This window comes from Canis lupus, chromosome X (genome assembly GCF_011100685.1).
Source record: "Canis lupus familiaris isolate Mischka breed German Shepherd chromosome X, alternate assembly UU_Cfam_GSD_1.0, whole genome shotgun sequence".
Taxonomy (NCBI): Eukaryota; Metazoa; Chordata; class Mammalia; order Carnivora; family Canidae; genus Canis; species Canis lupus.
In genome coordinates, this window is record NC_049260.1 from 110,767,906 (window position 1) to 110,786,118 (window position 18,213).

Sequence of the window (18,213 nt, forward strand, 5' to 3'; positions counted from 1 at the left end):
TCCTGGTTGGAAAGACATAATAACTTCCACCGTGTCCCCATAGCATGTTGCTTGTGCTACTTTCAGGACTTTGTACCACATTAAATTAAATGATTACATGACTGTAACATAAATCCCTTAAGGAGAGAAAAGCCGTATCTTGATCTTCATGGTATCTGCTAGAATCTTTATTATTTGGAATACTGCAAGGCACATAGTAGGTGCTTGGTATACATTCACTGAACCGAAATGAACTGTGCTGCATGCAACAAATAGTGACTCTTCTGAGCCTGTGTATGCAGTTTATTTTATCCTGTTCTGTAAGATATTTTACCATGGATCTAGAGTAGCTCCTTTTCAAATGCCCCATCATTTAAGACTGAAATTAGCTCTTTCCCATATCACAACCCAGATTAGTTTTAAGTAGCAGGACTAAATTAAATTACAGTACCATTTACTCAAAGACTCAAAGTGGATAAACAGAAGCACTTAACATTAACAAGGCATTTGAGCAATTTCATTGGGATGTTTCTGCTTCGTTTAAAAAATGAAATGACAAAAAAACAATACCCTTCCTGTAAAACATTTTCTGGGGGCAATTTCAGCGCTGGAAAACTTGTAATAGCTCATAGACTTAAAGATGGAAGACGCAATTTAAGATGTCTAAAATTTAAAATACAAAACATTAAAATCTTTAAAAAAAAAAACAAAACATTAGCAGGAACACAGAGAAGATCAAGTCTACCACGCTTTCGCACTTAAAAATAAATGAATGAGGAAGAACAAAACTGGCATCAGGAACAAAAGCGATAAATTTTCAATTAAGCTGAATCTGGTGTTTAACAAAGTAAAACTATTAATTTGAACTATTTTCAATTTTAAAGATGCCATTGCATTTAATGGTACACAGTATATGTCCTTCTAGGATGAACAAAGATATGAAATCCATGAAAGTTTTTAAAGAAAGTTAACATATTCTCAACAGGTTTTCTACTAAAAATTCTACTTAAGAAATAAATAAAATCATACAAATCTTAAAATGTAATATTAGTACTTTAAAAAGTTTTATTAAAACAAACCCCAAAACATCTTTTTAGACACAGGGCATTTTAAAGTTAGAAACGGACTGAAAATTTATTTGGAGTAATTAAGTTTCTCAGAGGGCAGTGGCTGTTTATGGAGCTCTTACCTGCACGAGGAAAATGATGAGAAAATAAAAATTTGCAATTCTTCTAAACTGTTCAAATAGATTCTTTGGGAGGAAATTCCAAAGTGTATACTGTATAGGAGGAAGAAAAAAAAGAGTATTATTAGGAAGGAAACTTGAAAAATCCTAGTAACAACTCACATGGGCCAGATTATCACAACACTTCGAAAACAGGTTAAAACCCAGATCACACACACACAAATAAGCATATACTTAGAGGTATATACCTTATAAGAAACAAAGTTTTCACTTGGAGTTACTACAATTGGGCCATCTAGACCCCAACCTTTGCTTTCCCTGACCTAAATTAGGTTCCTTGTTAGGTGTTCTCATGCCATCCTATACTTCCTTGATAATACTCGTGATAGTTTATATAGTAGACACTCAATAAATTAGTCGGATGAATGAATGAACAAATTAATCCCTCTGGCTCAGCTAACGATTGGAGTCTGGATCATCATCAATAGAAGTCTGTCCCTATCAGGACCCACCCCCACCACCCCCTCCATCATAGTTGAGGTGTACACACACCTCTCGGTCATAGAGGGCTTTCACTTTAATCAACAAAATACCACCCTGGGCTTTGGTAACTGGTAATAGGTTAAAGGTTCAATGCTAAGTAAGTACATGGGCAGGAGAAGAAAACTCTTGGGCCCACCATCAAATCACATAGACTTTCTCACTACTATCTTTTTTTTTTTTTTAATTTATGATAGTCACACAGAGAGAGAGAGAGAGGCAGAGACATAGGCAGAGGGAGAAGCAGGCTCCATGCACCGGGAGCCCGACGTGGGATTCGATCCCGGGACTCCAGGATCGCGCCCTGGGCCAAAGGCAAGCGCCAAACCGCTGCGCCACCCAGGGATCCCTCTCACTACTATCTTAAGCTCAAGGAGAGTCATTTAAAAATCAGTATAAGAAGTTACACTTTCCAGCTATCTTAATAAAGACCAGAAACCAGAAAGAAAGAAAAGTTTCCTAACCTAAAAGATCTAAATTTATATTTAATGATCTCTACCACAAATATGGTGAGAAAATACACATTTAAATTAGGTGACTGAAAATTAATTAATTAATTAATTAGGTGATTGAAGGGCAGCCCTGGTGGCGCAGCGGTTTAGTGCCACCTTCAGCCCAGGGCATGATCCTGGAGACCTGGGATCGAGTCCCACATCGGGCTCCCTGCATGGAGCCTGTTTCTCCCTCTGCCTCTCTCTGCGTGTGTCTCTCATGAATAAATAAATAAAATCTTAAAAAAAAAATTAGGTGAATGAAATGCCAAAGTTGCAGATCATGACACATGTACGTGAATTTATTACTAACCTTTCTTTAAAAGGCTTATGGGTTCAAGATTCAGGGAATCCTAAGAAAATGAAGATAGAGGCAAACATATCCAGTAAAGGAGATGCATTGCAACCAAAAGCTAACCTAGAAGCTTCCCCCCAGGATTCATGGGAGTGCCCCAAGGAAGCCCATGTAAAATGAAGTACAAAATTAAAACGAGATACCACCTCACACCTGTCACAATGGCTAAAACAGAAAACATAAACAATAGGTGTTGTCAAAGATGAGGAGAAAAACAAACCGTTCCCCTTGCACTGTTGGTAGGAATGAAAACTGGTGCAGTAACCGAAGAAAACAGTATGGAGGGTCCTCAAAAAGTTAAAAATAGAACTGCCCTATGATCCAGTCCTCATACTATTGGGCATTTACCCTCAAAATACAAAACACACTAATATAAGGGGATACATGTAGCCCTATGTTTATGGCAGTATTATTTATAATAGCCAAATTATGGAAGCAGGCCAGGTGTCCATTGATAAACAGATAAAGAAGAGGTGGCATATATACACAATGGAATATTATTCAGCCACAAAAAGGACAAAATCTTGCCATTAGGAATACCATAGATGGAGCTAGAGTATAATGCTAAATGAAATAAGTCAGAGAAAGACAAATAGCATGACAAATAGCATTTTACTCATTTGTGTAGTTTATGAAACAAAACACAGGTAAAAAAGAGAGAGAGTCAAACCAAGAAATACTCTTAACTGTAGAGAACAAACTGCTGGTTCCCTGAGGAGAGAGGGTTGGGGGGATGGGAGAGCTAGGTGATGGGGATGAAGGAAGGCACCTGTCATGATGAGCACAGGGTGATGTATGGAAGTGCTGGATGGCTACACCACACACCCGAAACTAATATAACACCGTATGCTAACTATGCTGGAGTTTAAAAACTTAATAAACAATGAAAAATGAAGTACAGAATTGTGTGGATATGCATCAGTTGGGGGAATAGAATCCACTTTTTATTAGGTTCCCAAGACAGCTTATAACCAAAACCAAAAGGGATCAAAACCACTGGTCCAGTCACTTCGAAGCTAATGTAGTCCAGGATCAGCACTTAACTGTCCCCAATGACTTAAGATCAATTTTCTAAAACAATAAGCTAAACTCCCACAACAAGCTAACAGCTGAGCTTCTGGCTTGTTGACCTTCTGTTCCCTAACTAAGGGGTTTTCAATTAAACAAACAAACATCAGGGACTGTTAGAGTCCTCTGTGGGGTGTTAACACATCAAAAGGGAACATTTCTGTTGTTTCTAGGCCCCCACTGTTTGTTTACCACTGTTTTAACTTATTAAATGAACTGCTTCCTTGGGGAACTCTGATTATTACCACATAATAGTTACCTATTCCTATATGCCCTCTTCTTTCTTTTATCAGCTCATGAGCTGTTAAGAAGTCAGGGAACATATCACAAGCCCCCTTAGCACAGCTGCCTAGAACAAGAAATCCTAATCTTAAGTCCTGGCTATTTACTCCACTGCTCATTACCAATGTGAAGCAGAATTTTCTCTTTTTGAAAGTGCCACTCTTTCTCCCAGAAATTCAAGAGTAAAGGGAGTAACCAGAACATCACCACACTAGGATCTAGTAACTTAAGCTAAAAAGGCACCATCCAGGGAGTTTGAAAAGATTCAAAGATATCTCCAATAAATTCTACTGATGATCTGAGTTTTAAAATAAGGGAGAATGCTAGCGTAATTTTAGTCTTGAAACTTCAATTCAAGACAGTCTTTCACACAGGAGTTCTAAATTTAACCTGGGCATACCTTCAAAGAGTTAGGTGGAGCTCACTGATTCTTAACCCACTGAAGCACCTTCAAGATTGAGGCTCAGAATTTTTAAAGAAAAAACTGTGTAATGGGGAAATAAATGATGAAAACAAAACATCCTATAGATCCTAGCAGTACGTAATCAGTGCTCTTTTTGCTACAGAAGGGGATTTCCAAATTTCGTATCAGCTACAAAATTCTGGTGATTCCCAAAGGTTCCTGCTGACTGTATTTGAGTAGGAAGGCTGCAGAGAACAAGTTTTTCTATAGAAAGTATTGTGTTTCCCAAAGAGGAAAAGAACACTAATTTTATCAGTCAGTAGAATTTAAAGCAGGTCAAAGTGTTTATCTTCAGTGTTCCCTGCATTAATAAGACCTATTCCCAATGTTACACTGGCATTACTGATGGCACTTGTAAACAAAAAGCACCCATTAAGAGAAAAGTGACTTCTATTACGAAAGAGTTAAATAAGGAAATCAGCACTTGCTACAGAGTTGGAAGGCAGTTAACATATGCTATAAATTGTACATTTCTTCAATTAAAAGATTCTGGTAAAAATAACAGACAGCCAAAAGACAAAGTGGAGAAGGAAACATTCAAATTATGGAAATACTGTTCTCTCCAGAATGGACCCAAAGGCCTCTTTTAAAGAGAGATGACTCCACATAATCAAAACACACGAGACGGAGGGAATCACTAGTACTGCTCAGGATTGTATAATAATTCTAATCACAGAAATATAAATTAACAGTACCAGCTACCACTTCCTGAGTCATTTCTATAGGCCAAACACAGTGTTTAAATGCTTTTTGTGGATTCCTTTATTTGATCCTCACCACAATCCTCTGATGTAAGTACTGTTAATATCCCCATTTGACAGATAAGAAAATTGAGACACAAAGTTTCAATGACTTAAATTCAAACCCAGGTGTTCTGTCTACAAGGATGAAACTCTTTTTTTTTTTTGAAACTCTTTACTATTACACTGTACATACACTATCCTCTTCTAATTATTGATTGTATTAAGATTTCATGCTTTTTCTGCAGCTAGTATAATATCAATTCCTCTTTTTCTGCTCTAGAGCTTTTATGAAAAAGCAGACCACTGGTAAACTAGATGACTAGTAAACTGGAAAAACTGTAAACATGTAATATTTACAGAGAAAAGAGAGATATTAGTCTATCAATGTAGAAATGTTCACTTCTTTATTCTTTTTTTTTTCACTTCTTTATTCTTATTTTGAAAACATATATACAGATACAGAGGGATATATATATGCAAATCTGTTCAGAAACCATCTTTGTCCCATGAGCTCTTGACTATTAAAAAAAAAAAGATCCTAATGCATTGTTTGGCCTACTGGAAAACTGAAGCTTGATAAAATAGGAGAAATATTATATTAAATATGAAAAGATTTGACAAATAAATAGAGTCTTCTAGGTCTTTTGGAATGTGAAATCAGGAAGTTATTTTACAACAAAATGGTTATCATTAGTTCAACAAAAGTCACTTTACCATCAGTGTGTTACATTATCATCTTCCACATAAAACACTATGGAAAACAGTAATTCCCTAGAAAGTGTTTTATATCTTACTTGAGGCAAAATAAGAGAGAAAACTGAAAAAGGAGCCCCAATACCACAATGCTGTGAAAGGGCTCTTTATTCTGAGCCACCAGATCTTATAAAACAGATCTGTTCCTGGCTTTATCACTAACTCTTGCTTGGTGATCATGGCACTAACTTAATTTTTCCGGGTTTGCTATCTCCTTCTGTAGAGTCAGCAAATTGAACAGATAATCTCTCAGGATCTTTCAGTTCTCCAAGTCTATGATTCTGAGTCAAAGGACAATTCACTATCCCAGGCATAAGTATAAAAACTTCTGGCTGAGGACAGATTTTCTACCATAAGGTTAAAGATGAACAGGAAATAGACATTTTATCCAAATACATTCAGAGTGTTCTATAAGCCAATAGATACATGCTCATTAAGCAACAGTTTTCACTCATTCTGTCCATATTTTACATGTTAATCTCCTAAAACAAGACAAAGTGATACTTTTTTTTTTTAAAGATTTATTTAATTTATTTATTTATGATAGTCACACACACAGAGAGAGAGAGAGAGAGGCAGAGACATATGCAGAGGGAGAAGCAGGCCCCATGCACCAGGAGCCCGATGTGGGATTTGATCCCGGGTCTCCAGGATCGCGCCCTGGGCCAAAGGCAGGCGCTAAACCGCTGCGCCACCCAGGGATCCCCCAAAGTGATACTTTTTAAGAAAAATAGCCTTTTGGTGGAATAATTACCACAGTTGGTAGATGGTACAGGTGTACATTCATATATGCATATATAAATACACCAGCTTCCTTGGAAGCATAAATAAGTGCATTATCTGGCTCACTATATGAATCACTACATGTATCTATTGAATTAAAAAAAACAACTTACCTTAGATGAGACTATTCTATTATCACAAAATCTTTGTGCAATGTAAGCTTCTGTTTCTGAAACTGGATGATTGCCAACAAACACTGTGCGTGTACCAACTCTTTTCTCTTCTCCAGCACACTGACCAAGAGAAAGGGGGGAAAAGTCAGTTTCTTACCACATTTGTCCATGCTTCTACTGAGTTCCAAATTCTTGCCTAAGTACCAGGGAGGGGAGAAAACCTTGTTAGGCCATTCAAACTCCACTAGGCTCTTAGTTGCTGACTTACTAAAGATTAGCTTGAGACAACTCTTCTGAGGCCAACCCTGCTATTTTAAAATGTTTAAATTAAAAGAAATCCTAGAAAAAGTTTTACTGCCATTTTTATTTCTTACACAAAATCTCAACCATCACCATCATAGCAACACACTCCCTTAAAAAAGTCAGATTGGGAATATTTATTTATCATACAACAATTGGAGACAATCTTGCCTTTTTTGAAGACAATTCCTTACCAGAGGACACAAAACAGAATGCAGATTACTTCTAAACAGAAAATAATTACTTGTAAGTACAGAGAAACGGCTGTCTCTAATGATGATCAACTATTTCTTCAAAGAAAAGTTGTAGTTCTTTGGTTTTAAAGGAAAGACATCCTTTGTGATTTCTCAGAGCCTACTGTCAAAAAGTCCCATTTCACACAATATATCTCTAATGCCCCTTTTACATTTTAATTTTTTATTTATTTTTTTTAGAGAGGGAGACAGGGATGGAGAGAAGAGAGAGAATCCCAAACTGGCTCCACGTCCAGCACAGAACCCAGTGTGGGGCTTGATCTCAAAACCCTGGGATCATGACCCCAGCCAAAATCAAGTTGGTTGCCTAGCCAAATGAGCCACCCAGGTGCCCCTCACCTTTATATTTTTTAAAAGTAGTTTCGCTGAATCTAAAAGTTCCAAGGCTGAGTTCCATTTTACTGCACATCCTTTTATTTCACTGAGACTTTACTCCATTTTTTCTTTTTAAAGATTCTCCAATAAATTTATTTTGCAAACTTTTGTATTTTGTTTTATTGGCTTACAATGTTACAAAGAGAAAAATGTATATAATTTTGAAAGCTGAACTACTTATCATTTTAACATGAATTCAGATACCCTTTAGTTTATTTCTAGTTGACCTTCAAATGCAGCAGCTCATGAGTTTAGTGTTAAGTATTCTTACCACCCCATCGTACCCTGTCACTGAGTCAGAGGTTCAAGATGGAGATATATATACAAAACGCATAAACACGCATAAATAAGTCTTTTATGAAGTAAACAAATCTTCTCTAATGTAAATAACGGTTCCCTTTTAGAACTTTCTATATCCAGTTCAGGCCTTTTCTGAAATTGGGATATTCACACTTATTAGTGTTTATCTCTTTGCAAACTCTAATTCTTGAGAGCAGCATTTTTCTTATTGATCTGAAAAGAATGGAGTATGGAAGGTCAAACAGGAAAAATCACCTCAAATGATCAAAACAGAAGAGGTCTGAAAAATATTTAATAGTGCTGGAAGAAAAATTTTAAGTACAGATTCTATTGAAAACATTGATAGGCAAAGGAATAGCTTGGGATCATTACCAGAAACTCAGATTTTTTTTCAGTTAATTAAAACCAAGCATTAATTTTATTTAGGAAGATACATTGTCTTTGAATTAAGAATGAAAGGATTGTACGATTTAATTTCTATATAAATGACTGTTTGAATAAACAAAACATCAATATAAACAGTAGTATAGCAAGAAAATAAATTTGGCAGAAATAATTACTCAACCAGTAGCAATAATTAAGACAACCATTTGAAAGTTCTATATACCAAGAATGAAAAAAATGTTACAAGATTTTACAGCATACAACTGAATTCTAATTCATTACTATTATACTTCTTTCTTCTTCAGTATTAATGAACTGACATATCTCCTACCAATTCACTGTGTTTATTATGTGAACCATCACATGCAGGAAAGTCTTAGAATGCCAACACCTACAATAAGTAGCTTTAACAAGACAAAAATCTTCAATGTTTATTTCTTTAATGTTTATTAATCCCAAAACCACTTTGTGATTTTCCTTTTGAATTTTAAGTTTAATCAAGCTTGGGGCAACTGGGTGGCACTGCCATTAAGCGCCAGACTCTTGGGTTTCGGCTCAGGTCATGATGTTAGGGTCCAGAGATAGAGCCCTGCCACAGGCTCCCCGCTCAGCCTCAAGTCCACTTCTGTTCCTCCCTCTCCCTCTGCCCCTCCCATCCTGTGCTCCCTCACTCTCTCAAATAAATCTTAAAAAAAAAAAAGATTAATCAAGCTATTCTGTTTTTTTTCTTTGAGAGGAATGGACAAATTGCAAGGTAACTAAGTAGTGCAAGTACACTAAAGGCAGGCAATAACTGAAGCCATTCTGAAACTGTGAGCTGAGTAGAGCCGTAATGATCTTGGGACTGGGTGCTGCTTTAGATCTGGGAAGCTGCACCATCCTTGCCAGCAGCGACCACTCCTCTCTGAGACCCACTGCTCTCCAGCTGAGCTGCCACGCCTCTACTTTGTTTTCTTAAATCAGGGTAATACACTTTTAAAAAAAAGATTTTATTTGACAGAGTGAAATAGAGCACAAGCAGAGGGAGGAGCAGAGGGAGAGGGAGAAGCAGGCTCCCAACTGAGCAGGGCACCTGAGGTGGGGCTCCATCCCAGGATCCCGGGATCATGACCTGAGCCCAAGGCAGACTCTTAGCCAACTGCGACTGTGCCACCCAAGCTCCTCGGGATAATAAACTTTCTTATAACCCACTGAGCTACCTAGGTGCCTCTGGGATTGTTTCCTTTGATGGTAGTGTATTATCATGTTTGAGACAACCATATATTTAACTCAAAAAAAAAAAAGATAGGAACTAATATCCACATATTTCTATTATTTTTTTAAAAAGAGAATTCCCTAACCCAGAAAGTTTTGAAGTATGTAGGCTCAAAGATTTTCCTTCCATTTGATGATATATTTAAAAGTCAAAGATGTAATAATCCTGACCCCGAAGTAATAATTTTAAACAAGACTACTTAGAGACTGCAAAGTTCTCCAAATGTCTGTTTGGATGTATTTCAATCTGAATTCCTGTACCTTATATTGATATTAGAAGGTAAATGATTTTTTAGTTTAAAAAAGTAAAAATCAACCAAAAGTATACATAAGACCTCTTGACTCATGATTTTCATTAAAGCTTATTAAATAGTTATTTACTGGGGTACTGCTTTCAAACTCTGTATGGAATCAATCAAAAAGTAATTGGGGGGATCCCTGGGTGGCTCGGCGGTTTAGTGCTGCCTTCAGCCCAGGGCGTGATCCTGGAGTTCCAGGATCGTGTCCCAAGTCGGGCTCCCTGCATGGAGCCTGCTTCTCCCTCTGCCTGTCTCTGCCTCTCTCTCTCTCTCTCTCTCTCTCTCTCTGTCTATCGTGAATAAATAAATAAAATCTTTAAAAGAAAAAAGTAATTGGGATAAATTCAAGTAGGAGATATTTAGGAGATTTTATATATGTATTTATACATATAAATAAATAAAAGGGTTATGTGTGTCTGTATAGATACATAAAAAATATATACATCTATATAAGTGTATAGATAGATATAAAGGGGTAAAAGGGTAACTTCTAGATTTCTACCCTGGCATGGATGAACAGATCTCTATCCATGGCAATGTGGAAAAAGTATTTGTGCTAGACAGCTTAGCTGATTACCCACTTGCCAAAAGACAGGGCATTAGAACTGACTGTATAAGGTCCTTCTCATGCTAAGACTGCATGGTAAATTTTCAAGCAGTTCCTGGTTATTGTTCCAATAAACAATACTTTTATCAGAATGGCAGCTATAGGAGCGCCTAGGTGGCTTAGTCAGTTAACCATCTGTCTGCCTTCCATTCAAGTCACGATCTCATGGGTTGTGAAATCTAGCCCTGCACTGGGCACCCTGCTCAGCAGGGAGTGTACTTCTCTCTCTCCCTCTGCCCCTCCCCCATGCTCATGCATCCTCTTTCTAATAAATGAATAAATAAAATCTTAAAAAAAAAGAATGGTAGCTATATACATTTTGATTCAGGGATTGACTTCTTTGTTTGCAACTGTTAATACAAAATCTGACATACCTTACTGATAAGAGCACTAAACTTTCCATAATATCCATTTTGCAAAATGTAAACAGAAAGTTGAGTACACCTTGCTAAATAAAGTATAGCTTGTTCTGCTTCTGCTTCACCCTTACCCCCACCTGTTCCAAGTTATGGTGTTCACTGTAGTCTCTACAACAGACCTGAACCTTATAATGTATAGATTTGAATCACAGAAATTGTCAAATTACTTGACAATTCTGTATATACATATGTATGTACATATACATACTGCAATTTACAACCCTCAACATTTGTATGATTGTTTTGTTTTTCACACAACCAAGAAGAGGCTATAGAGTAAATAAGGAAGAGTTACCTTTTATGTCAGTTCTCAGATCATTCTACAAATGGAAAGGAGGAAGGAGAAAAGGAAAAGAGGTAGAGGGTCAGTGAAAGAGGATGTTTTCTGCACTGCTAATATAGATTGTTCCCCTCGATTAACAGTGGCCACTGATTAACTTCAAAACAAAAATGAACTAGTAGTTCCCCAATTCTGAATGGTCTTCAACTTTCTTCTCTGGCAGGTAATAGCATTCCAGACAACAAAAGGAAAGAACAAGCATAACACAATTTTCCAGGCACATAATATTTTTATCAATTCCCTACATCTGAATGGCATTTTACAGTTTTACTAAGAGCTTTCCCCATACATTATTTCTCTGATCACTTTCAAATAAGGCCTGTGTGACTTCTATCCCTATTTAAGTTGGAGAAAATGGATTGAAATTGCTGTGTAGGCTTGGGAGGGTGGGGGAGGAGATCCTGGCAGTGATCACTGTTAGATGATGAAAGAGGGGTCTGAGAGGAGTTGTATAATGTCCACTCCTGAGGATTTTTTTTTTTTTTTTAAAGAACAAAGTCTCTTCAGCCCAGGCAAGTTTGGATTTGCAGCTACCTGTGACTGGGGCTGGAGTGTGGTGAAATAGAGGACTTTTCCATGCCTGCTTCACCCTAAAATCTGAAGAACCAGCAATTTCTGGTGGAATTTGCTCTAACTTATAACATTGTTTAGTTTGCATAGAAATGGCAGCGCTGAACTCATGCATAAATTTCACTGTACTTTTCCACTTGCTGCCAATGTGGAGTGTTAAAACAGTGGTTTTGGGTTCCTGTGATTGTGAATAATGTGGGTACCTTAGCCAGGGCAGAGAAACTCCAAATAGGAATCATAAAAACATTTCTCTTTTGGATGGCACATGATGTAGTCTGGAGTGGGAGTGTATGATTCCTGCCACCTCAAAATGAATTTTAATTCATTAAGAGTCCATCCTGTGTTGAACTGCTTCCCATCCAAATGTCCTCAGAAATGGCATTTTAAAAAAGCTGACATATGCTGGCACAGATTCTATTTTAACAGCACATCATACACTAGAATAAAAAGTATGGAAAAATATTAAAAAGGATATTTATAATATATGAGTTAACAGAGAAAGCAATTCAATTTTTTCCCTCAAGATAAAAGCCACCCCTTTGTACTCTTGATTTATACTTCCATAGTATAAACTGAATACTGTAGGGGGAAAAAAGGTTAAGTAATTTATACCAAAATATAATGTCTCCATAAAAATCAGCAAAATGGCACTGTTATTCAACTACTACCATCTTAAAATCACATGCCTTTGCTGGTCATAACACATAAAAAGCTGTTGAAAGTATAATTTGTTTGATTACCTCTAGACCAGTTACTCAATAAGAACTGAGAGAAAATAGAGACCTCAATATAAGGCTATCACTATAAAAGCTGGCATAGAATCTAAAACAGAGCTCATGTCCCCATCCTTTCCAGGTGCTTGCAGACTTAAAATTTATTACTTAGTTATAGATCAGTTGTTACTAATTCTGGCCACACATTGGCTTTAAACACAACACCAATGACTGGGTCTTTTATTTAATACGTAATTTTTTCTGGAGGCTCCCCAGGTGACAATACTACTTTGCAGCCCATGCCTGTGAAAACTGCTATACAATCTTTTGCTTTGAGTAAGTGACTGCTGTTAACTAAGATCCTACAAGCTTTTAGAATACCAGCCATAATCCCACATTTTAAGAGTCAGTAAAATTTAAACAATTTGCTTTTCAAAGCATACAAATACAAATAGCCCTCAAATAATGCCCTCTCCAATCACTTTAAGCTACTCACAAAATGAGATTCTCCTTCAACACTTATTTTGCATGTGGTTAACCTACTATCAACTATTTATATCATAGATAATAAGAATTACAAGCCCTGATGTAATGCAAAGCCACTCAGGTTATCAGCAAATCACTACTGATGTCATCCCTGGCAATTACAGCATAGTTTTTACTTATTTTTATATTTAAACATTTTTGAAAGTAGGTTCCATGCTCAATGTGGAGTCCAACATGGGGCCTGAACCCACAACCCTGAGACTGACACCCAAGCCAAGATCAAGAGTCGGATGCTCAACCCACTGAGCCACCCAGGAGCCCCACGGCATTATTGTTACTGGTCATCAGACTGCTCTTTGTGAGTTACTAAAGCAAATATTAAATATTTCCTCAGAAATGAACAAAAACTAGTTATTAAAATTCTGAAAACCTGGTAATGATTTATTTTTAAAAAGATTTTATATATTCACTTGAGAGCGAGAAACAGTGCACAGAGGGAGAAGCAGACTCCCTGCCAAGCAGAGAGCCCAATGCAAGGCTCCATCCCAGGACTCTGAGATCACGACCAGAGCAGAAGGCAGATACTCAACAACTGAGCCACCCAGGTGCCCCCTCCACCCTGGCAATGATTTAAAACTGTTCTCTGCACCCCAGCCTCAAAGCTATTTTCTTTTCTGAAGCACTAGAGTTTTTGAACAGCATAATCAGTCTTTAAAAGGCCAAATGAACTGAAAACTGAATGAACTAGCATTTCATCAAAATTTCAAGCATCTATTAAAATGCTCCTAAAACTCAGTATTTGTGTTCTAGGGTTGGAGGGGTGAGCTGCAGGGAAGAGGGCACCACAGTGCCAAGGAACATTTCCAGTGTATTAAGCCTCTTGGTTAAAATTGCTACAATGTATTCAGTGGTCGCATTGCAGAGATTTCCAAGCCCACTCCATTATAACAAGCCAAGAATAATCTTGATGTTTAATTATCAATTATAGTCAATTATCAATTATAGTCATAACTCTAAAAGGAGCCCTAAAATCGCACTTTTCAGATTTTGCTTTTATGGCATCTTCTTAAGTGATTAAGCTGTCTCTCTCCTTTGCCAGGCGTAGTGAAGCAAGACCAGGACAAGACATTTTTGTGTCGTCTTGCCTTTAAAGCTTAATTATGGTCATATTAACCGAAACTCTCAAACACCTGATCAAAAGACAATTGAATATTCAAAGTACATCCCTAGACACAAAGATTGTCTCTAATTAGGCACTACCTGATGGCAGCACATTTAATTGAATAGAATCTGCTATAGGAAATGGATATTAAACCCCACAAAACCAAAAACCTAAATCAGAGGTGCCTGGGTGGCTCAGTGTGTTTAAGTGTCTGCCTTTGGCTTGGTCATGACCTCAGGGTCCTGAGATCAAGCCCCAAGTCGGGCTCCCTTCTCAGCAGGAAGCCTGGTTCTCCTTCTCCTTCTGCCCCCCCCCCCCCCCCCCCCAGTGCTGGCTCTCTCTTGATCTCTCTCTCAAGTAAATAAATAATCTTTTTAAAAACACCAAAATCAGCAATACAATGCTTAGAACTTAGGTAAGAAAAATTCCTTGCTTGGAAGCTCAAGAGTTAGACTTTGATTATCTAAATGTGATCCACTGAGCAGTTTAATTTCACCAGGGACAATCAATTCTAAGTGTTCTCATTCTGTTCCCCATCCCCAACATGCCTTTACTCCAAATACCTCAGGGCTATGGAAATGTGGCTCTAAAGATGAAATACAGCTGTCTTTAGGGCAGGTGATAATTATAGATCAAAAATGCTGTTAAGCATTTAGCGATTTAAGACTCTAACAAGAATTTTCTTAATGATTCAGAGATTCTTCCATTTTTAGAAAGTAACCTGAGATTCTTAAAGTTTTGGAGGAGGCTCAGCGACTCCACTTCCTTGTGGACAGTATTTCTCTTACCCTAGAGCCTGACAATATGCACACAAACTTAACTAGAGATGAACTGAGCATACAGGTCTATAAGGTTTGAGATGTTACTTTTCACTTTCACTATCCATAGCTACACACCACTTTGCATTCCAAACACTTAACAAACTTAAAAAATCTATATAGAGAGGCACATAACTTGTAGAGGATAAAAACAACAGCGAGGCAACTGATAATCCGTTTACCATAGCCCTCAGGAAATGGATAAAAATGCATATGCAAATAGGAAGCAACAAGGCCCCAAGACCTCAAAGCCCAACCTGGTAGAGAAGATCAGAATAAAAGAATAGATCACAAACCTCAGAGGCTGGAGGGAAAGATGGGACCAGCTGCATACCGACAGGTGAAAATTTGCTAACACAATGGCAGCTAAATCGCAGAGAAAATGCTGCAGATTATCAAGCAACTTGTACCAACCCCTGTGATCCTTGTAAAGTTTCTCAGAATTTGGGAAGTCAGCCAACTGTGGCTTGCAAGTTTCTGTATCTCCAAGGGAGGCGGCAAAAGAAGCACTAGAAGACTGGTTTGTTACTTAAGATTTTGAAGCAGCACTCTGGTGTCCTGGCCTCTGTTAAGACACCATATGACATCTTTTTTGTTACTCTTCTCCAAACACCTGATTTGCCTTTGTGACTTCTGATTTTAAAGTAGCATTTTAGAATATTAGTTTCTTGCACCACATGGTATTTTTCTTATCTTGTAAAGTTCTTTTCTAACCCATGCCTGCAATGGATACACCATGACAAGAAATGTAACTAAGAAAATCACACATTTGAGAAAGTTCATTTGAACTTTGGGTTCTAGTCAAGTAAATAAAGAGAAAGATATACAATCTAGGCATTCGCTATGATACACTGAGTCACCCCACCATAAGAGCGACTACTACTGTACATTGAAGCTTCAAAAATGTGTAGAAAAAAATATATATAGCCTAAACAGATGGGTTTTGTGGGGAAGTCCCTTAGGGATAGAGGATTTTTTTTTTATCACCTTTTAGAGATCTCACAGGTAAGGAAGTTTTATCTTAGCAGCAGTTATACCTAACAATGGCAAGGAAAAGAACCACTGAATATTAGGGTGAAAGATGCCTTTACCAATATCTACCTAAAAGAGCAAATTCTCATCCAAATATCACTTTCTAGGTCACCAGAAAATAATTTTCATTACAATGTATGAAGAGATCAACTCCAGCCAGAGCAAAAAAATATATTGCAAAAGAAGTGTCTGAAGTCCCAAACGGGGTTTTATCTCCCATTTCGATAACATCATTAGAAAGGTGATAATAAGTTTCTAGAAAGGTCTAACAGTTCAAATGTATGCTGGAGTATGTTCAGTGAGTGAAACCAAGGAATGGATCCCCTCCCCCAGTATCGTTAAATATCATACAGAAAGCAAACTAGCTAGAAAAAAATTGTTCAGGATGTATGTAATTGGTTTAAATAGCACACCCAGGCTATACCTGTTGTTTTAAAATCCCTAACAAAAGAGGTAGGTAAAAAAACAAGATTCCATTGTGGAGGAAGGCTGAGTTGAGTAACCAAGAAAATAAGGAGGAGGGGCGCTGAGTTGTGAGTCAAGTCTCACAAAAGGTAGCCACCTCTTCAGTGAATTATTTCTAGCCTTCCATTCAACCATGTTCTTGTGGCAACTTCTGGCTCAAATAACAATGACTTAAAAGAAGTCTGTTCTTGAAAACAGCACCTTCCCTTTCAGAGAAGGCTTTTAGGGCAAGGTTTGGAGGGAACAGGAGAAGCAATAAAGACATGACCCTTGGAAGTACTGTTGATACCTATGTTCATATTATACACCTTATAATGTATCTATGGCTTAGGTGAGCCTCCACTTTCTTAACAGTAAAAGAAGGTCACAGAACTTAAAAGACTGCTTACTGTAGGATTAACAAAACACCCAGAGATCACTTTAAAGGACTGTAAAGGCTATTTACTTGAGAAGAGGATGAAGCTTGCAGATACTAACCAACTATGCGAATATTAAAATTCCAGGAACTGGGTCAGCAGCCCGGAACTAGGTAATGGCCTCAACATAATTCAGGTATAAATGTATTATTTAGAGCAAGAAAGCTTCTCGCCCCACAGAAGAGGCATAGGCCATTCTGAGGTCACCCCTACACAAAGGGGCAGGGTGAATTATGGGCCACTGACAGAGAGTGCTTGGCTGAAAACACTGTTCCTTGGTATGCATGAAAAGGACTACAGTTGGCAAGGGAAGTTGACAGGTGGCCTGTCTGACCACAAGTGAGGAGTCCCCTGGAGTCTGTTGTGTATAACATAAGCCACCAGTCCTTTGGAACTGCTGATCTGACATCATGGATATAAAATTAGCAAACCATTTCTCCTTTGTGGCAGAGCACATGGTCACTTGGGGACTGTACTACAACTACTGATGCGTCTCTGTATCTCCCTTCTCTCCCCCCAGAAGCTTTGGATTCGAAGCTGCTGTGCATTATAAAGATTGGGTGCTCCTATAAATTTAACAGGTGACCTGTAATTACTCCTAAGACATGCTTAAAAGATTCATCAGAAATTAGCTGTATGTTTGAAGCATAATGTAGAAACTCTCAGTATATTGAAGACCACATCAAATATTTATTTATGGCTTCATTATTTATGGGTATTATTATTTCTGTATAATAAAAATTGATTTGTGAAAAAAAGAATTTTAGGAGGAGGAGGGGTGGGGGGGGAGAGAGAGAGCGAGAAAGAATGAATGAATCTTAAAGTTGGGCGTGGAGCCTGACAGAGGGCTCCATCTCACAACCTTGAGATCACGACCTGGGCAAAAATCAAGAATCAGACACTTAACTGACTGCACAACCCAGGCACCCTGATTTGTGAAACTGTAATACGCCTTCAGGTAGTAGCAACTAGGAATGCCACACTGTAAGACAGACTGGGAAGATCAGAATATATCACACCAAGTTTCTCCAAACTGCATTACAGGGGAAAATAATGAGGTTCCTCAGAGAAGGGGAAAGGCTGCTCCTGTAATCCTCCCTCTTGTGCAATGCTATTGCCATTTTTTTAAAGATTTATTTATTTATGACAGAGTAAGAGTGAGCTCACACGAGGAGGAGCAGAAGGAGAGAATCTCAAGCAGACCCCGAGCAGACCATGGAGCCCGACATAGGGCTTGATCCCAGGACCCTGAGATCATGACTT

At 37.9% G+C, this 18,213-nt stretch overlaps 1 protein-coding gene across 8 annotated transcripts in view; it reads right to left on the reverse strand.

Annotated features, from left to right (window-relative positions):
• ATP11C (ATPase phospholipid transporting 11C) overlaps positions 1 to 18,213 on the reverse strand; it is a 193,282-nt gene that overhangs the window by 88,414 nt on the left and 86,655 nt on the right. For 6 of the 8 annotated variants that reach the window (XR_005386465.1, XM_038588449.1, XM_038588444.1 and 3 more), the window contains exons 1-3: positions 15,334 to 15,384; positions 6,757 to 6,876; positions 1,169 to 1,258 (exon numbers count right to left, since the gene is read on the reverse strand). Coding sequence is in view for 7 of the 8 variants with exons in the window: in XM_038588449.1 (XP_038444377.1) it covers positions 1,169 to 1,258; positions 6,757 to 6,876; positions 15,334 to 15,369 (246 nt within the window). In the remaining variant the exon portion in view is untranslated. Of the gene's footprint in view, positions 1 to 1,168; positions 1,259 to 6,756; positions 6,877 to 15,333; positions 15,385 to 18,213 lie in introns of those variants that run through there. The other 2 variants (XM_038588448.1, XM_038588445.1) reach the window with 1 other exon arrangement.